The sequence below is a fragment of the Hyperolius riggenbachi genome, chromosome 10 (assembly GCF_040937935.1).
Source record: "Hyperolius riggenbachi isolate aHypRig1 chromosome 10, aHypRig1.pri, whole genome shotgun sequence".
NCBI classification, from domain to species: domain Eukaryota; kingdom Metazoa; phylum Chordata; class Amphibia; order Anura; family Hyperoliidae; genus Hyperolius; species Hyperolius riggenbachi.
Window position 1 is genome coordinate 205,748,149 of NC_090655.1, and position 21,678 is coordinate 205,769,826.

The window sequence follows — 21,678 nt, forward strand, 5'->3', positions numbered from 1 at the left end:
AGAGTTCTGCTTCACATTGACACACCAAACTCACTGTGTAACGCACCGCAAACAGCTGTTTGCATTGTGACAGCCATGCTGGACTGGTGCGCACTGTGGCGAGAGTGTAGGCAGGGGTGGTTTTCAAACCCATATGGTGGCCGGGCTGTGGTAGCTCAATGATAGAACAATAGTGACTGTCCAGCTGATCAAATTTGGTCTGTCCACAATGAAGCAACGACCTTATTATCTTCTTGTATGTAGGTAGGCATAGGTAGGTGTCCCAGTAGTTAGCTAGGCATAGGTAGGAGTCCCAGTATAGGTAGGTAGGCATAGGTAGGAGTCCTAGTATAGGTAGGTAGGCATAGGTAGGTGTCCCAGTAGTTAGCTAGGCATAGGTAGGAGACCCAGTATAGGTAGGTAGGCATAGGTAGGTGTCCCAGTAGTTAGCTAGGCATAGGTAGGAGACCCAGTATAGGTAGGTAGGCATAGGTAGGTCCCCTAGTATAGGTAGGTAGGTAGGTGCCCCCGTATAGGTAAGTAGGTGCCCCAGTAGTTAGGTAGGCATAGGTAGGTGTCCCAGTATAGATAGTTAGGCAGGGCCTGGCTGGCACAGTAATAACAATTACCAAGGTCCAGCTGCAACAGATAGGGCTGTATAATTCAGTGAGCAACACACACAAAAAAAAAAACACATCAGGAAAACATTAGAGCTCTCAAAAGAGCTAATGAGGGGTGCTATTTTAGCAATAACAATCAGCCAGGAGCAAGCCAAGAGCCTAACTAATCTTTCCCTAGGAGAACAAGTCTGCAGCAGCTGTCCCTAGTCTGTCTCTAGCAGGCACACGAGTGGGTGTAATGGCCAGCGAGCCTGCCTTATATAAGGGGGAAAGGGGGGGGGGGGGGGCTCCAGGGCTTAGTGTAGCCGGAATGGCTACAATGTGCCTGCTGACTGTGATGCAGAGGGTCAAAGTTGACCCTCATAGTGCATTATGGGGCGAATCGAACTTCCGCAAGTTCGCTTAGTCCAGGCGAACGCGAACCCCCAAAGTTTGCCTGGAACCGTTCGCCGGCGAACCGTTCGCTACATCTCTACTATGTTGCTGTCACTTACAGTAAGTAGTAGAAATCTGAGATTACCGACAGATTTTGGGCTAACCCATCTTCTCATGGGGGTTTCTCAGGGTTTTCTTTATTTTTAAAATCACTTAGTGAATGGCAGTTGCTCTGTCCAACTGCCAAAAAAGTGTGCGGCGAGCAGGGAGGCTGGCCAGTATCTTTGTATAAATCTTTTTCAGGGAATGTCTTTATAAAGAATAAAGGCCATGCTGAGAATCCCCCATGAAGAGATGGACTACCCCAAAACCTCTCGGTAATGTCAGATTTCTACTACCTACTGTGAGTGAAAGCAACATAGGAGAAAAGTAATTTATAGCTCATTTTACTCTGGAAGAAATGTACTTCTTATTTGTATGTGTTTTAAATTTTAAGATTTCCGCGACAGTTCCTCTTTAAAGCAAGCAGCATAGACAGAGGGTAGTTTCCAAAAAACAAATGTCTTTGTTGTTCATGTAGAGATAGAGGTGCACTTCTAGGGGTTTTTTTAGTCCTTAGTTTCCTATATTGCTGCGTATTTTGCCATTATGGCTTTATACTACAGTATATAATTACGGTACTTACCCCTGAAGCCTTTGGTTTGCCCTTTAGAAATTCTTGGAAAAATGGTGCAGACGAGTCCACATTTGGGGACACGGTGGCGGCCACTCTCACAGTTCGGACATTCCATGTCTGCCTGTTATACAAACCCTGATATGTAGGTGCTGAATGGTTGACATCATTGCGATCTGTTGCTAATGACACATTCAGCGTAGGAAGACTGGTTGGAGTGTTGTTGAGTAGTGTCTCATAGTTAGGAGGTTTGGCTTTACCCGCAATCAGTGACATTGTGAAATCTAGCATAGAAAAGAAATGAATATTTTCTGAGACATAACTTTCACTAGCAAAAAGCCTTACAGGAATACTGAGGTGAGAATAAATGATGACATAAACTATTTTATCTGTCCTCCTACTCATAAAAATAGTTGGTTTTTTTTCTAGATATCTCACTGTTTAAATCTACGTTTTAAGTAAATTTTTCACTGTCTCTGCTCAATGACAGTCTGTGAAGCTATTCTTTGCCAGTAAAGAGCTTTATGGCTGTAATTCCTTTTCATTGAGGGCTATGCTATAGTCCGACTGGGCTCAGACTGGAGACCTAAACTTGCATAACTAAATGTTAACTCTTTCAGGGAGAGATAGAAAAAAAAGGAAAACAGCCTAGTCATTCGTATGCTTGGCACTGAACATACACATATCGACCTCATCATGTCACCTCAGAATCCCTTACAAAACAAAAGCAGACTGAACACATTGATATTTATATTTGTTAAAACCCTTTACAGAAATTAGTTAGGCTGAGTTCCCACTTGAGCAGAGAATGGACTTTTTTTGGTCAGTTTTCCACTCATTGCTAAACTGACAGTGAACGGCTCCTATTTTATAAATATGAGCCGGCGTTCACGCTTGTCACTCTGCAACATATCCGCGGGATCCATTGCAGTAAGCGGACCACACCAGTGTGCAGTCCAGGATAATTCCGGGCAGGCAAATGCATTCCCTCATATAGCCTATGGGGATAACACATCTGCCCTGGCCCCCAGTGGCCACGGCCTAGCACCCGCTTTTTATGGGCAGGCCTTTATACTAGTATTTAATATACTCATGGAGTCCTCTAAACTATACGTCAATTGGAACCCTTGTAGCATAACGACACCCCAGGTCAAAGAGCCAGCGTATGGGCTGAGGACCGGTACATTTGAGCATTGTACAGCCTCCTATCTCAGCTCCTCCCTCTCTCAGATTGACTCCTACATACTTCCTGTGGCGGCAGATAGGCCTTAAACTGGCCAGAAATATATTAAGATGAAATGGGGCCCTAAGTAAGATAGGAGTTTTATATCTGTTAAGACAGTGGGGGCTAAACCCGGAAGTGGCTGCATGACCCTGCAGCCATGGAAACCGGAAGAAACACTTCCGGTATCGCAATATGCATTAAGCGCTAATGTACATTAATACACCTTAGTGAATGCCTACGCAAACTTAATTGGGTCTTTGTCTCTGTGACCTAAACCCCACTAACCTGTGTTGAGCTGAACATAACCTTAGCCGAGGTGGGACAGGAGTGCAGCCGAAATGGAGACGTCATATGTGACGTAACGCTGGAAGGAGACCGGCGTGGCCTTCCGGACGGGCCTAAATGACACGCCTCGCTGTAATGACGCCACTGGTGACGCTGCTTAGCTTGGTGTTGCTAAGAGACAGGGCTGAGGCTGACAGATGGCGCCCCTTATGACGCTACTTAGCTTGGTGTTGCTAAGTAACTAGTCTATGGCTGACAGATGAGCTACTATCCGTCGATCGCTGATTACAGTAGCAAACTTAGTACTGCTGTTTTAAGCTGGCCAGTGACTGGATCGCCGAGGGACTGGGTGCACAATGTTCCCATTAAAACTTAGTTTGTGCCCCCATAAACTCTGGCATAGCAATCGACAGGTGGCCATACAATAAGCACTGTGTTGGATTTGGATCTACAATATAGGTGCAATATACAATGTATAAAAGATAGATAAATAAATTATAAAAAGTACATAAAAATATATGAATTAACATTTTTGGTGGGACTTCATAAAAACAATAAGGATGATGGTAATACTAATAATAACCACCGATCCTTGGGTGATTAAAATAAAGTGAAACATGAATTTGGAAACTTCAAACAATTTTCAATAATTCATCACACAAATAAACATGAGTCACACAAATGAGTTGTAGGACTACACGTGCGTGCTTATATATGCAAGCACAGGGAAGTGAGGAGCAAAGGGTATGACCGTCCTATGCTTTGTTTGATTAGCGCAAGATTGCACATCATTTTCTCGCTGTATCTTCCTGTTACACTGCCACACATTACTTCCAACTCAAGGACATCTTGTGGCCAAATAGTAAATTACACTAAAATTCATTTTTATTTAATAAAAAATCCCCATACTGACTTTTATAATTAATTTCCCTCCCACACCCTCCCATAGTACCCAAACATTTTTTTTCGAGTTTGCAAAAAAAAAATAAAAAAAATATATATATATATATATATATATATATATATAGTTACCTTAGGGACTGAACTTTTAAAGATTTATGTCAAGGCGGTATATTACTATTAATTTTTAATTTATGGGCTTGTAATTAGTGATGGACGCAAAACTGAAAAAATGCACCTTTATTTCCAAATAAAATATTGGCGTCATACATTGTACTAGGGAAATTTTTTAAATGTTGCAATAACTGGGACAAATGGGCAAATGAAATGTGTGGCTTTTATCCACAGTAGAATGTTTTATTTTAACACTATAATGGCCAAAAACTGAGAAATAATGCATTTTTTTTCAATTTTTTTCTTATTATTCATGTTAAAATGCATTCAGGATAAAATAATTCTTAGTATACTGTACTTCCCAAAGAAAGCCTAATTGGTGGCGAGAAAGACAAGATATAGATCATTATGCTGTGATTAGTAGTAATTAAGTTATTGGTGAAAGAAAGGGAGGAGCGCTGACAGTTGAAAATTGCTCTGGTCCACAAGGGGAAAAAACCCTGTGGTCAAGTGGCTAATGTCCTACGCAGTATTATTATGTATTTATATAGCACTAACATCTTAAAGAGAATCTGTACTGTTAAAATCGCACAAAAGTAAACATACCAGTGCGTTAGGGGACATCTCCTATTACCCTCTGTCACAATTTCGCATTAAAAGTGGTTAAAAACAGTTTTTAAAAGTTTGTTTATAAACAAACAAAATGGCCACCAAAACAGGAAGTAGGTTGATGTACAGCATGTCCACACATAGAAAATACATCCATACACAAGCAGGCTGTATACACCCTTCCTTTTGAATCTCAAGAGATCATTTGTGTGTTTCTTTCCCCCTGCAGCTATCTTCCACTGAAGTGTCAGGCTGTTTCTTCCTGCAGAGTGCAGACAGCTGTGCCTGTATGTAATTCCTCAGTATGTGAAAGCCCAGCCAGCTCAGAGGAGGATTTATCCAGCTTGTAAAAGATAATAGAGCAGAGAGAAGCTGCACTAATCTTAATAATACACAGGCAGTGTGCAGAGAGGGGCCTGGAGGTGGGAGATGCATCACAGAACCACAACACTGAAGAACTTGGCAGCCTTCCAGACACAGCCTGACAAGTCTGACAAGAGACAGATAAGTTGATTTATTACAGAGATGGTGATAGTAGAACGTGCTGCAGTAAGCCAGAACACATTAGAATAGCTTTTGGAACTTGTAGGATGATAAAAAACAGGATGCAATTTTTGTTACGGAGTCTCTTTAACCACTTAAGGACCGAGGTGATAGAGATCTACGCCCTGTTTTGATGGGCTCCTGGCTGGCAGGGCGTAGATCTCTATCACCGGCGCCGCCGCTCACCGCCGCGATCGCGCGCACCGAACCGGCTGCACTTAGCTGTCTTATGACAGCTAAGGCTTCCGGGTATCGGCAGGAGCCGTCACTGATTGGCTCCCTGCTGTGTGATCGCTGTGAGCCAATCACAGCGATCACCCTCCGAAAGGCAACATAGTTGCCGTTCCGCCTCCCTCTCCGCCTCCCTCTCCCTGTCACTGTGGATCTTGTGTGACAGGGAGAGACGCACAGCCTGCAGCCGTGACAGGCTGTGCGATTTTAGTGTAAAAAAATCCAGATCTCCCCCCATGTATCCCTTGATCCCCTCCCAACCACCTATATATAGATATATATATATCTATATATAGATCTATATATATATATCTATATATATATATATATATAGATCTATATATATATATATATATATATATATATATATATATATATATATATATATAGATCTATATATATATATATATATATATATAGATCTATATATATATATATATATATATATATAGATCTATATATATATATATATATATATAGATCTATATATATATATATATATAGATCTATATATATATATATATAGATCTATATATATATATAGATCTATATATATATATATATAGATCTATATATATATATATATAGATCTATATATATATATATATATATATATATATATATATATATATATATATATATATATATAGATCTATATATATATATAGATCTATATATATATATATATATATATATATATATATAGATCTATATATATATATAGATCTATATATATATATACATATATATACATATATATATAGATCTATATATATTTTACTGGATTGTGATTTTAACCACTTGCCGACCGCCCCTACCTAGGGGCGGCGGCAAAGTGGAGCCCGCAACGACCGCAATACGCCGATCGGCGGCGGCTCGTTGCGGACTAGCTGGCCGGGGATCGCACGCTGGATGTGCCCACCTGCGACGTCAACCCTCCAGCCAATTAGCAGCGGCGGCGGGTTGTTAACCCCCGATCTGCCGCATGTAAAGCGGATAATACGCTTTGTAATGTATACAAAGCGTATTATACAGGCTGCCTCCTGCCCTGGTGGCCCCAGTGATTGAGGGACCACCAGGGCAGGTTGCAGCCCTCCTAGTAAGTACCCAAGCACACTGATCCTGCCCCCTGATCACCCACTGCACCCATCAGACCCCCCCCTGCCCACCCCTCAGACACCTGTTTGCACCCAATCACCCCCCTAATCACCCATTAATCACTCCCTGTCACTATCTCAACACTATTTTTTAGATTAGGTCCTAAACTGCCCCCTGGGGGCTCCTGAACACCCCCCCCCACACCCTCAGATCCTCCCTAGACCCTCCCCCCTGTTGTACTGTATACATCTATTCTTCCCTATAATCACCCACTGATCACCTGTCAATCACCCATCAATCACCCCCTGTCACCACCTGTCACTGCCACCCATCAGATCAGACCCTAACCTGCCTTTTGTGGGCACCTGATCACCCACCCACACCCTCAGATTGCGTGCAGACCCACCCTCAGATCACCTCCGAAAGTGCATTGTTTACATCTGTTCTCCCCTCTAATCATCCACTGATCACCCATCAATCACCCCGTCACCAACTGTCACTGCTACCCATCAGATCAGACACTAATCTGCCCCTTGCGGGCACCCAATCACCCGCCCACACCCTCAATTAGCCCCCCAGACCCCCTCTGATCAACTCGCCAGTGCATTGCTTGCATATATTCTCCTCTGTAATCACCTACTGATCACCTATCAACCACCCCGTCACCCCCTGTCACTGCTACCCATCAGATCAGGCCCTAATATGCCCCCTGCGGGCTTCTGATCACCCGGCCAAACCCTCACCCGCCCCACCGCAGTGACAGAAATTTTTTTTCTGATCACTGCTGGTACGACTTAATTGCCATGTCCAGGTCACGATTTGAGAACATTCCTGCACTTCAGTGCCAATACAACCTGTCATCTAAGAAGCCACCCTGCTTATGACCGGTTCCACAAAATTCGGCCCCTCATAGACCACCTGTCATCAAAATTTGCAGATGCTTATACCCCTGAACAGTCATTTTGAGGCATTAGGTTTCCAGACTACTCCTCGTGGTTTTGGGCCCCTAAAATGCCAGGGCAGTATAGGAACCCCACAAGTGACCCCATTTTAGAAAGAAGACACCCCAAGGTATTCCGTTAGGTGTATGACGAGTTCATAGAAGATTTTATTTTTTGTCAAAAGTTAGCGGAAATTGATTTGTATTGTTTTTTTTCACAAAGTGTCATTTTCCACTAACTTGTGACAAAAAATAAAATCTTCTATGAACTCACCATACACCTAACGGAATACCTTGGGGTGTCTTCTTTCTAAAATGGGGTCACTTGTGGGGTTTCTATACTGCCCTGGCATTTTAGGGGCCCTAAACCGTAAGGAGTAGTCTAGAAACCAAATGCCTCAAAATGACCTGTGAATAGGATGTTGGGCCCCTTAGCGCACCTAGGCTGCAAAAAAGTGTCACACATGTGATATCGCCGTACTCAGGAGAAGTAGTATAATGTGTTTTGGGGTGTATTTTTACACATACCCATGCTGGGTGGGAGAAATATCTCTGTAAAGGGACAATTGTGTGTAAAAAAAATCAAAACATTTTAATTTACAGAGATATTTCTCCCACCCAGCATGGGTATGTGTAAAAATACACCCCAAAACACATTATACTACTTCTCCTGAGTACGGCGATACCACATGTGTGACACTTTTTTGCAACCTAGGTGCGCTAAGAGGCCCAACGTCCTATGAGTACCTTTAGAATTTCACAGGTCATTTTGAGGCATTTGGTTTCTAGACTACTCCTCACGGTTTAGGGCCCCTAAAATGCCAGGGCATTATAGGAACCCCACAAGTGACCCCATTTTAGAAAGAAGACACCCCAAGGTATTCAATTAGGTGTATGGGGAATTCATAGAAGATTTTATTTTTTGTCACAAGTTAGTGGAAAATGACACTTTGTGAAAAAAACAATAAAAATCAATTTCCGCTAACTTGTGAAAAAAAAATGAAATCTTCTATGAACTCCCCATACTACTAACGGAATACCTTGGGGTGTCTTCTTTCTAAAATGGGGTCACTTGTAGGGTTCCTATACTGTCCTGGCATTTTAGGGGCCCTAAACCGTGAGGAGTAGTCTAGAAAATAAATGCCTTAAAATGACCTGTGAAAATCCTAAAGGTACTCGTAGGACTTTGGGCCCCTTAGCGCAGTTAGGGTGCAAAAAAGTGTCACACATGTGGTATCGCCGTACTCAGGAGAAGTAGTATAATGTGTTTTGGGGTGTATTTTTACACATACCCATGCTGGGTGGGAGAAATATCTCTGTAAATGGACAATTGTGTGTAAAAAAATCAAAAGAAATCTCATTTACAGAGATATTTCTCCCACCCATCATGGGTATGTGTAAAAATACACCCCAAAACACATTATACTATTTCTCCTGAGTAAGGCGATACCACATGTGTGACATTTCTTTTGCAGCCTAGGTGCGCTAAGGGGCCCAAAGTCCTATGAGCACCTTTAGGCTTTACAGGGGTGCTTACAATTTAGCACCCCCCAAAATGCCAGGACAGTAAACACACCCCACAAATGACCCCATTTTGGAAACTAGACACTTCAAGGTATTCAGAGAGGGGCATGGTGCGTCCGTGGCAGATTTCATTTTTTTTGTCACCAGTTAGCAGAAATGGAAACTTTTTTTAATTTATTTTTTTTGTCACAAAGTGTCATTTTCCGCTAACTTGTGACAAAAGATAAAATCTTCTATGAACTCACCATGCCTCTTAGAGAATAATTTGGGGTGTCTTCTTTCCAAAATGGGGTCATTTGGGGGGTATTTATACTATCCTGGAATTCTAGCACCTCATGAAACCTGACAGGTGCTCAGAAATGAGAGAGATGCTTCAAAATGGGAAAATTCAATTTTTGCACCATAGTTTGTAAACGCTATAACTTTTACCCAAACCAATAAATATACACTGAATGGGTTTTTTTTAATCAAAAACATGTTTGTCCACATTTTTCGCGCTGCATGTATACAGAAATTTTACTTTAATTGAAAAATGTCAGCACAGAAAGTTAAAAAAATCATTTTTTTGCCAAAATTCATGTCTTTTTTGATGAATATAATAAAAAGTAAAAATCGCTGCAGCAATCAAATAGCACCAAAAGAAAGCTGTATTAGTGACAAGAAAAGGAGGTAAAATTCATTTAGATGGTAGCTTGTATGACTGAGCAATAAACCATTAAAGCTGCAGTGGTCTGAATGGAAAAAAGGCTCTGGTCCTTAAGGGGTGAAAAGACTGCGGTCCTTAAGTGGTTAAGGCAGCACTTTACAGAGAATGTAGTCATGTCCTTGGCAGAGCTCGCAATTTATTCCCGCCATAGTCAAAGTCTAATGTCCCGCCATATCATTATTTTATATTTATGTAGCATCTTCTGCACCACTGTATAGAGTACATAGTCATGTCATGGAAATCTCCCATTTCATCACATAATTTTGGGAACACTGCTTTTTCTTATGTGTTTGGGGAACATTGCCTAATTTCCTTTAGGCCTTGTTCACATTGCGCTTCGTTCACGCGTACGTCCGCGTTTGGTCTTTTTTGAGGCAATTTTTTTTCCGATTCCTGGCGATTACCTGCGTGTTTTTTGGGTTTTTTTCTAACCGCTTTTCTAAGCGGTTTTACCAAGCGATTGCGTTTTTCACTTCCTGATGTCAGTCAGGAAGTGGACGCTTTGATCTGGAAAAAAATAAATACAATGTATTTATTCTTTAAAACGCGAATGCAGTTGCTGCATAAAGTGATTTTGTGAGTGTTTGCGTTTTCCCTATACCTTCCATTGAGGCAAAATCGCCTCAAAAATGGCCAATGCACCGTTTTCTGACTGGATCGGAAATGAACAGCTCAGATTTGAACTGTCTCATAGAAAATAATGGTGTAAAAGCTCTTTCAGGGCGTTTTTTGAAAAAACATCCGCGCTTAAATTTGGGCAAAAACGCCTCTAGTGTGAACGAGTCCGAAGGGTCACTTTTCTGGTCGGGAGGTCCCACGCCGGCGTCCTGGCTCCTCTCCTTCTCCCCGCTCCGGAATGGCTGACAGACCGCAGCCCGGGCGACACTCGGCAGAGTGTCGGGTTGCTCCTTCCGCGTATGATGCAGCTGACGTCACACGCCGGCCGCCTTGCGTCATCACGGCGGCCGGCGGGAAAGTACTGCGCATGCGCGCTTTAATCGCGCATGCACAGTACTTTCACGCCGGCCGCCGTGATGACGCGAGGCGGCCGGCGTGTGACGTCAGCTGCATCATACGCGGAAGGAGCAACCCGACACTCTGCCGAGTGTCGCCCGGGCTGCGGCCTGTCAGCCATTCCGGAGCGGGGAGAAGGAGAGGAGCCAGGACGCCGGCGTGGGACCTCCCGACCAGCACTGGGCTGGAGAAAGCCCCTGGTGAGTACAACTTTCTTTTTTTGGGTGAGCTCGGAGTCCCTTTAAGAAAAACAAAAAAAAAACAAATAGAATAAAAAAGGTTTTAATGTTAAAAATAAAACATAGTAAAAAAAAATTTTTATGTCCCCCAAGGCAATGATTGGTGCAAGGGACCATGAGTGCGACTGCACGCTGTTTTATATACCAGTCTGTGCATACCTTTCACTGCACCTGTGTGACCGCACGTTGTTTTGTATACGAGTCCGTGCATACCTTTCACTGCACCTGTGTGACCGCCCGCTGTTTTATATACCAGTCAGTGCATACCTTTCACTGCACCTGTGTGACTGCACGCTGTTTTATATAGCAGTCACTGCATATATTTCACTGCATCTGTGTGACCGCACGCTGTTTTATATACCAGTCACTGCATACCTTTCACTGCATTTGTGTGACCAGATGCTGTTTTATATATCAGCAGTCAGTGCATCCATTTTCACTGCACCTGTGTGACTGCGCATTGTTATACCAGCAGTCAGTGCATACCTTTCACTGCACCTGTGTGGCTGCACACTGTATTAGTCCAGTCAGTGCATACCTTTCACCGCAGCTGTGACTACACATTGTATTATACCTGGCAGTCAGTGCATACCTTTCACTTGAATGGATGGCATACTTGCCCTCCATAACAGATTCTCGTAAAAGGATTTAAAGTGTATTAGTCTCATCATTATACAGCAGGGCCTCAAAGGAGTCCTCCTGTATTGTTATTTTTCGTCACTACCTCCCTGAGTCGGGACTTGCGTGCCGTGCCTGCTGCCTTCCCTGGATGTGTGGTGGTAGCCGTTCCTGCTCCTCTGCCCACAGCAGCCAGGTGTCCATTAAGGAAATCTTTGAGTGGAAGAAGGCAATGTCTGCCAGTCACCTCCTTGCCTGACGTCTGACAACTGGCTTAGCGGAACTGTTAGCTCGCCAGCTGTTGCCATACCAGTTGGTGGACTCTGAGGCCTTCCGAAAATTTGTGGCGATTGGGACACTGCAGTGGAAGATACAGGCCGCAGTTATTTTTCTAAAAAGGCGATACCCAAACGGTACTGAGATGTTGAAAGGCAAGTGGTGTCATCTCTGGCACACAGCGTTGAGTCCAGGGATGAGCAGAGACTACGCCAGTGCGAATTTACGCATCGTAGTTCACATCTACGCATCATAGTTCGTAGATGAAGTTTCAAAACTACGTTTATGAATTTACGCGTAGCGAAGTACCGCAACGTGTAGCTTACGCCCACTATGTGTAGTTAACATGTGTATTGCATAGTGAACTAGGAATACGTTACTCGCGTCTAATTTTTCGCGTGCGATTGTATGCTTACAAATTTACGCGTTGGAAAGGGGAATGTACGCATAGAAGAGATCCCAGTATAAGCATTTTAAAGGATTGAATGCGTAAAATGTTCTGCATACGGGCATAAGCATCCACATACTATACACTTCACACGACGCGTAATTGCGTTTTTTAACGCGTAGTCTACGAAATGCATATGAAGTGAATATTTGATTTTGAAGCCGTAGTTTGGTGAAGCGTAATTGTGTAAAACTACGGGTAGTTCCAGAGTAGTGAAGTTGGCTCACTAGGACCATCCCTGGTTGGGTTAAGGGTCCATCTGACCACAGATGCCTGGTCTGAAAAGCATGGTCAGGGCAGGTACATTACTTATACAGCACATTGAGTCCTTCTTTGGCTGTGTGGTGGCCATTTATCAGGCCCCCACTCCGGACCCCTGGACTACTGGGTTGTGCAGGCTTGACCTGTGGCCAGAGCTTTCACAATTTGCCATCCAACTTCTGGCTTGCCCTGCCTCAAGTGTCCTGTCAGAAAAGACCTTCAGCGCAGCTGGAGGCATTGTCAGTGAGAAGAGAAGTCGCCTAGGTCAAAAAAGTGTTCAGTATCTCACCTTTATCAAAATGAATGAGGCATGGATCCCGGAGGGCTACTGCCTGCCCGAAGACTAAGTCCCCACATACAGCATCTCTTTCTGCACGCTGTGTGACTGTCTGCCCCAAGACTAAGTCAGTCCCCACACAGCATCTCTGCCTGCAGGCCGCTTGACTGCCTTCTCCACCACCACCAACAGGGTCCGGAACTCCAGGTGGATCCCTGACTTTTTAAGGCCGCTACCAAAAGTATAATAATTTTTTCTGGTCGTGTACATGCCTGCCAGGATGAGAGCAATTTTCGCATATCAGCGCTCTTCCCATTCATTCGCCAATAACTTTATTACTATTTATCACACCTAAATGATCTATATATTGGGTTTTTTTCAGTACAAATTAGGGTTTTAGGGTGTGAACATTTTGTTTAGCAATTACCGTATTTTTCGGACTATAAGACGCTCCGGACTATAAGACGCACCTAGGTTTAGAGGGCAAAAACCAGGGCAAAAAACTAAACCAGTTGTGTCTATGGTCCAGGGGCGTCTTGTAGATGTTTTTCCCCTAATTGTGTCCTCCTCCTGTCATCATCCTGATGTCCCTCTTTGTGTAGTCCTGATGTCCCCCTTTGTGTCCTTCTGATGTCCAACTTTCTGTCCTCCAAATGTCTCCCTTGTCATCCACATGTCCCCTTTATGTCCTCCTGTTGTCCCCTTCATGTCCTCCTGTTGTCCCCTTCATGTCCTCCTGTTGTCCCCTTCATGTCCTCCTGATGTCCCCTTCATGTCCTCCTGATGTCCCCTTCATGTCCTCCTGATGTCCCCTTTGTCCTCCTGATGTCCCCTTTGTCCTCCTGATGTCCCCTTTGTCCTCCTGATGTCCCCTTTATGTCCTCATGTCCCCTTTGTCGTCCTCATGTCCCCTTTGTCCTCCTGATGTCCCCTTTATGTCCTCATGTCCCCTTTGTCGTCCTCATGTCCCCTTTGTCCTCCTGATGTCCCCTTTGTCCTCCTGATGTCCCCTTTGTCCTCCTGATGTCCCCTTTGTCCATGTCCCCTTTATGTCCTCCTCATGTCCCCCTCATGTGCTTTTTATGTCCTCCTCATGTCCCCTTTATCCTCCTGCATAAACGTAATTAACGGCAGTGGCAGCTGCTGTCACTCACCTCATCGCTGGAGCCCGCGGTGATGAGCTTCTGGCCCTCTCTCGTCCTTGGTGTTGTCCTCCACGTGTGTCCGGTGTTCTGATGGATTCCCCCTCTGTGAATACAAGAAGCTGCGGCAGCCGCGGGCATCAATCACCTCATTGCTGGAGCCCGCGGTGACGTGCTTCTTGCCTCTTCCTGTCGGCAGTCCTCCATATGTGTCCGGTGTCCTGATTAATTCCCACTCTGTGAATAGAAGAAGCTGCTGCAGCCGTGGGATGGGTCCCCCCCCCCCCAAAAAAAAACAACTAATGGCACCTCCACAAAATACTGTAGAAATCATGACACAGCCTAAAAGGTCCTTTTCATACAGGGAGATCCCAGGAAGCTAGTCACATCTTGACACCAGGCAGCCTGGCTGCAGCCTTACCAGGAAGAAATGAATGTATTATATAATTTTTTGCCTATTTACAGAATACAGTGAAGAGAGGGGCCAGTCGAGAGGGGCCCGGGGCCCCTACAACCCAGGTATGAATCTTCTCAGGAACCTGACCCGCTGCCCTAGCCATGTCTGATGTCATATTAATCTGTATTTTCCGACAAGTATGAATCTGTTATCCCCCTAAATATAACGTGTATCGTTCATGAGTTACGGCATTTTATAAGTTTAGCCCTAAAATCTCTCAGAGGGAATGAACTGTCATTGGTGGGTAACTCAGAGGGGGCCGGCGTTGCCACACCCCCAAACCAGCTTCATCAAAAGCACATGGCCGGCAGGCAGGCCCTCAGTCCTCCAAATTCCACCTTCACAAAGGCACACTGCCAGCCAGGGCACCATGTGGTTGGCGGCCATCTTGTCTGAGCTGGAACAAAGGACACACGGCTAGTGGCCATCTTGATCGGCCATCTTGTCTGAACTGAACAAAGTACATTTTCCATCTTGCTTGGATTTTAAACTTTTCTGAACTGAACAAAAGGAACTCTACAAGTTTTCCCAGAACGGACATATTTCCACAAACCCTAAGTATTTTCTCCTTTTTTATTTCATACTGGCTATTACTGTTTTAATAATTGTTGATTTTAATAATTGTCTTTATATATTAATTATTTATATTGCCGTGAATAAAAGCCTTCATCAAAGTCATTCACTGTTCCGCTACCCTGCTTATCAGCCGCACAACTGAACCAGACTTCTGAAGAGACGCTACTATTGTTGAGATCTAGACAGAATAGAGTGTGTTTAACCGCTTTTATTTGCAGGTCGAGAAATAACCAGTTAGTGAGTTCCTCTGTCTCAGAAAACAGAGGTGGTGGCAGTTATATCCTGAAATAGTGTGTAAAGTTGTAATTACTGTACCTCACAGGCTCCCTTCTGGTTTGTCTGCGGCCAGTTCCTACGCACTGACTGCGAGCAGAGTTTGCACGATCCATGCGCTGGCACCGTTTGGAAGGCATTTCGCGGTCTGACCACTAGGGCTCCTGTGACAGTGTTTGGCAGCGGTTGGGACCTGTGTTGTGCTGAAAGTCTCTAAGATAGCGCTAGCGCTATCCAGAAACGAATTAATTTATTAGCATAGCTGGAAGGCAATATATTTTTTATATATACAGAGAGACTGCGTAGCCAGTACCCCTCCCCAAAAGTTTTATTTTATTTGGCGTGGAAATGTCCAGGAACTACAAGAACATGTGCCTGGCAGACCTGCAAACTCTTTGCCAAGCGAGAGGCATTGAAGTCGGCCGCAAGAAACACCAGGACCTGGTAAATGACTTGTTTCAATGGGACACCCAGCAACCGCGGGAGCCGGATGTGTCTGCTGTGGTAGACGCCGACCCATCTGACTCAAGTCAAGGGGAAACAGAGGCTGAAGATCCTAGGTGTACAGAGGTTGAGCAACCTACGGGCAATGCGACAACAGTTACGCAGGAGACTGTCAGTGTGAACCCCAATCCCAGAGTTTCTGAAAGTACTCGCCCGGAACTGGCCAGTACTGGACTGTCCATGGGTGCTGACCCGGTAATGCAGCAGGCATTACAAAAGCTGATGGAGACTGACCTGGACAAGTTCCTGCAGTACATGGCGGAGCAAAAGCGGGAAGTCCGTGAGGAGCGGGAACGCCAATCTGCAGAACGCAAGGCTGCTGCTGCTGCAGAACGCCACGCGGAGAGGGATGCCACTGAGCGAGAACGGGAGCGCCAACGACAGCATGAGCTAAACATGCCAAAAGTGCAACAGGCCAGCCGGAATTCTTCGCCCAGCCTCCCTGCTGAAGGAACTGCATCACCCGTAAGTGCAAAATTTACATTTGCTAATATTGAAAAAGACACAGACATTGACTTGTTTTTGCGATCTTTTGAAAAAGCATGTCGTCAGTATTGTCTGTCCCAAGACCAGTGGGCCAGACATCTGACATCTTTGCTGCGCTACAAAGCACTTGATGCTTTCGCAGAATTGCCTGCGGAGAAAGTTAAGGATTATGCCGCTATAAAAGACGCTATCATTACCAAATACCAGCTGACGCCAGAAGCCTATCGAAAAAAGTTCAAGGCCTGGCAGAAAAAGTCTTCTGATTCGTACCGAGATGTGGTCAGCAGCTTGCGCACCACACTCCGACAGTGGACTCTAGGCCTCACCAAAGGGTCTTATGATGTCCTGGAGGACTTGATAGTCCTAGAACAATTTCTGAACATTTGCCCTGCTGATGTACGACAGTTTGTGCTAAAGCGCAAGCCTGCGTCAGCAACTGTCGCTGCAGACCTCGCTGAGACCTTTGCAACTACCCGGGTGCCTGATACACGCAGAACTGTCCCATCCAGCTGGAGAGGAGGTCAGCCCAATACCCCGGCAGACTCTCCTGCCCCTGTGAGCCGTCAGCCACCGAGGCCACCCAGCGCAGCTGCTGCACCCAGGCCTGCAGCCCCTGGAGAGGTCACCTGTCACTACTGCCGCCAGCCCGGACACATGAAATTCGACTGTCCGGAGCGGAGACAGACACCACCAGCACCTGCAGCACCTGTATCCCCTGTACCTCACCCACAGCAGAGGGAACCCGCCAGCGAACTACAGCCTGGATCATCAGATTTTGTTCTGTTTGCCCGCGGAAAGGAAATCCGCGACCGGTTGTCACCGGATTCCGAGACACCGGAGCTGAAATCACGTTAGTTCACCCACACCTTGTGCCAAAGGAGAGCATCAGCTCCAGCCGATCCCTTGCCCTTACTGGAGTAGAGGGTACCCTTTTTCACATAGCCCATGCGAGAGTGAAGATCGACTGGGGGGTGGGAGTCTAAGAAAGGGTTGTTGGGGTTATGAAGGATCTCCCAGTCCCTGTGTTGCTGGGGACTGATTTGGGCAAGCTTGTGTCCTACTACGAACCTGCCACGACCGCCTTGTCGCTCACGGAAGGAGACGGACTCTCCACCCACCACCAGGTACTTTATACACTTGGGGGAGCACCAGGGGGAGGTGGGTTGAATGTGCCCAGTTCAAGGGTACCAGGTTCAATAGTACCTGCTTCAAAGGCACCTGAGTTTAATGTACAAACTGCCTGTTGTGATGAAGATGTAACTGTACCTGTGTTTAATGTACCAACTGTCTGTAATGAAAATGTGTCTATGCCTGTTACTGTCATTAATGCATGCAACGATGATTCAAGTAATGCCAGTCTGTGCCATTCTGAAGGTATACCTGTGCTAGCAGTACCGCGCAGCTGTACTGCTCAGAACCTGAGCTCAGAACAAGTGGAGGGGGTTCCGGCCTCCTCCCCCTCCTCTGACCATAGGGATGAGACCTTTCAGCTGCTGGCCTCGTGTGACATGAGCCAGGTGGCTGAAACTGACAACGTATTCACAGCAGCTCTACAAAGGGACCAAAGCCTGGAGGTGCTCAGGCAGCAAGCCTCTGAGCTCCTCGCAGACGGGGCCGCTTTCAAGGTGTACTGGGAAGGTGGGAGACTGTACAGCAAGTCTGTACCACCCCCTACTGGTAGATCACATGCGAATACCAAATGGCTTGTGGTCCAGAGTGCGTTCAGGGGACATGTGCTGAAATCCGCACATGATAATTCCCTGACCGGACACTCTGGTGTCCGCAAGACACTTGCCTGTATTTGGAGACAGTTTTATTGGCCCAGGATGAACAGGGATGTAGCAAACTACTGCAAAGCATGTGCCGTCTGTCAGGAGCTGGAAAGGTCCAGGGATTCCCGCGGGGTTCCCTTACGTCTAAAGCCCCTTAGCAGGGAACCCCTGCGCGGACTGGCTGTTGACCTACCCAAACCACTGCCCGTTGTCAGCAGTCCTGGCAGACACCACATCCGACCGCAGTGGCACAAACGCCCTGTCCAGAACGGTCCATGTCGGGTCAAACCTGATGGTAGCAGACCGCGACCTGTCCAGTGGAACCGAGCCGCAGGCGCCAATGGGTTTTCCCGCCGTGCCGGCAGCTCGAGACCCGTCAGCCAGGTTGACTTACACGAAGCGGGCAGCCGACACCGGAACGCTGATGGGCTGTCCCGGTGTCAGGGGGAACTAGACCCAACAACGCCAATGGCTGCTACGGCGGATGTCTTGGTGACAACCCCCTCACAGCATCAGGAAGGGGAGGTGTCGCGGAACAGCCGTGAGAAACGAAAACGCAACCGCAGTCGGTTTCCTGCCTCGATTGCCGTTGTGCTGCCAAATCAGAAACTCATGTCTGTGGATACCAGGCAGTCCAGGGTCTCTGCTGTCTTCATAAGAGCAGCAGAGTTCTTTTCATGAAACCTGGTGCCTGTGACCTAGTAGACAGAGGTGTAAACTCAAAGCTTGTCCAAGCTGATTTCACATTCAGATGTTAATTAAAGGAACCAAAAGGTCCTTTTCATACAGGGAGATCCCAGGAAGCTAGTCACAGCTTGACACCAGACAGCCTGGCTGCAGCCTTACCAGGAAGAAATGAATGGATTATATAATTTTTTGCCTATTTACAGAATACAGTAAATAGGGTAGTTATGAGAGCGGTATCATTGGATCCGTAGGGTCATGCTGAATCTCTTGATACCAGTCGAGAGGGGCCCGGGGCCCCTACAGCCCAGGTATGAATCTTCTCAGGAACCTGACCTAGCCATGTCTGATGTCATATTAATCTGTATTTTCCAACAAGTATGAATCTGTTATCCCCCTAAATATAACGTGTATCGTTCATGAGTTACGGCATTATATAAGTTTAGCCCTAAAATCTCTCAGAGGGAATGAACTGTCATTGGTGGGTAACTCAGAGGGGGCCGGCATTGCCACACCCCCAAATCAGCTTCATCAAAAGCACATGGCCGGCAGGCGGGCCCTCAGTCCTCCAAATTACACCTTCACTAAAGCACACTGCCAGCCAGGGGACCATGTGGTTGGTGGCCATCTTGTCTGAGCTGGAACAAAGGACACATGGCTAGCGGCCATCTTGATCGGCCATCTTGTCTGAACTGAACAAAGGACATTTTCCATCTTGCTTGGATTTTAAACTTTTCTGAACTGAACAAAAGGAACTCTACAAGTTTTCCCAGAACGGACATATTTCCACAAACCCTAAGTATTTTCTCCTTTTTTATTTCATACTGGCTACTGTTTTAATAATTGTTGATTTTAATAATTGTCTGTATATATTAATTATTTATATTGCCGTGAATAAAAGACTTCATCAAAGTAATTCACTGTTCCGCTACCCTGCTTATCAGCCGCACAACTGAACCAGACTTCTGAAGAGACGCTACTATTGTTCTACTGTTGTTTGAGATCTAGACAGAATAGAGTGTGTTTAACTGTTTTTATTTGCAGGTCGAGAAATAACCAGTTAGTGAGTTCCTCTGTCTCAGAAAACAGAGGTGGTGGCAGTTATACCCTGAAATAGTGTGTAAAGTTGTAATTACCGTACCTCACAGGCTCCCTTCTGGTTTGTCTGCGGCCAATTCCCAACGGTTCCTACGCACTGACTGCGACCGGAGTTTGCACGATCCGTGCGCTGGCACAGTTTGGAAGGCATTTCGCGGTCTGACCACTAGGGCTCCTGTGACCGCGAAATGCCTTCCAAACGGTGCCAGCGCACGGATCGTGCAAACTCTGGTCGCAGTCAGTGTGTAGGAACCGATGGGAATTGGCCGCAGACAAACCAGAAGGGAGCCTGTGAGGTACGGTGATTACAACTTTACACACTATTTCAGGGTAAACTGCCACCACCTCTGTTTTCTGAGACAGAGGAACTCACTAACTGGTTATTTCTCGACCTGCAAATAAAAACGGTTAAACACACTCTATTCTGTCTAGATCTCAACAATAGTAGAACAATAGTAGCGTCTCTTCAGTTGTGCGGCTGATAAGCAGGGTAGCGGAACAGTGAATGACTTTAATGAAGTCTTTTATTCACGGCAATATAAATAATTAATATATACAGACAATTATTAAAATCAACAATTATTAAAACAGTAATAGCCAGTATGAAATAAAAAAGGAGAAAATACTTAGGGTTTGTGGAAATATGTCCATTCTGGGAAAACTTGTAGAGTTCCTTTGTTCAGTTCAGAAAAGTTTAAAATCCAAGCAAGATGGAAAATGTCCTTTGTTCAGTTCAGACAAAATGGCCGATCAAGATGGCCGCTAGCCATCTGTCCTTTGTTCCAGCTCAGACAAGATGGCCGCCAACCACATGGTCCCCTGACTGGCAGTGTGCTTTTGTGAAGGTGTAATTTGGAGGACTGAGGGCCCGCCTGCTGGCCATGTGCTTTTGATGAAGCTGGTTTGGGGGTGTGGCAATGCCGGCCCCCTCTGAGTTACCCACCAATGACAGTTCATTCCCTCTGAGAGATTTTAGGGCTAAACTTATAAAATGCCGTAACTCATGAACGATACAAGTTATATTTAGGGGGATAACAGATTCATACTTGTTGGAAAATAAAGATTAATATGGTATCAGACATGGCTAGGGCAGCGGGTCAGGTTCCTGAGAAGATTCATACCTGGGCTGTAGGGGCCCCAGGCCCCTCTCGACTGGTATCAAGAGATTCAGCATGACCCTACGGATCCAATGATACCGCTCTCATAATTACCCTATTTACTGTATTCTGTAAATAGGCAAAAAATTATATAATACATTCATTTCCTCCTGTTAAGGCTGCAGCCAGGCTGTCTGGTGTCAAGCTGTGACTAGTTTCTTGGGATCTCCCTGTATGAAAATGACCTTTTGGTTCCTTTAATTAACACCTGAATGTGAAATCAACTTGGACAAGCTTTGAGTTTACACCTCTGGCTAACAGGTCACAGGCACCAGGTTTCATGAAAAGAACTCTGCTGCTCTTATGAAGACAGCAGAGACCCTGGACTGCCTGGTATCCACAGACATGAGATTCTGATTTGGCAGCGCTACGGCAATCGAGGCAGGAAACCGACAGCGGTTGCGTTTTAGTTTCTCACGGCTGCTCCGTGACAAGCCCCCCCCCCCTCCACACACACACACACACAATGGATTTCAGGCAACCCTCCCCCAGAAAAACAAAAAAACGGAAATCATGCAAGCACCCCCCTCCCACATCACATCATGGAAATCAGGCAGGCCCCCCAAAACAGTAA

The 21,678-nt window shown here is 45.5% G+C and overlaps 1 protein-coding gene across 7 annotated transcripts in view; it reads right to left on the reverse strand.

Annotated features, from left to right (window-relative positions):
• The window catches only part of LOC137536227 (membrane-spanning 4-domains subfamily A member 4A-like), a 106,528-nt gene that overhangs the window by 70,045 nt on the left and 14,805 nt on the right, over window positions 1-21,678 (reverse strand). For all 7 annotated transcript variants that reach the window (XM_068258351.1, XM_068258349.1, XM_068258346.1 and 4 more), the window contains exon 2: window positions 1,660-1,931. In XM_068258351.1, the coding sequence (XP_068114452.1) occupies window positions 1,660-1,923 (264 nt within the window). In that variant the 5' untranslated portion in view covers window positions 1,924-1,931. The remainder of the gene's footprint in view (window positions 1-1,659; window positions 1,932-21,678) is intronic.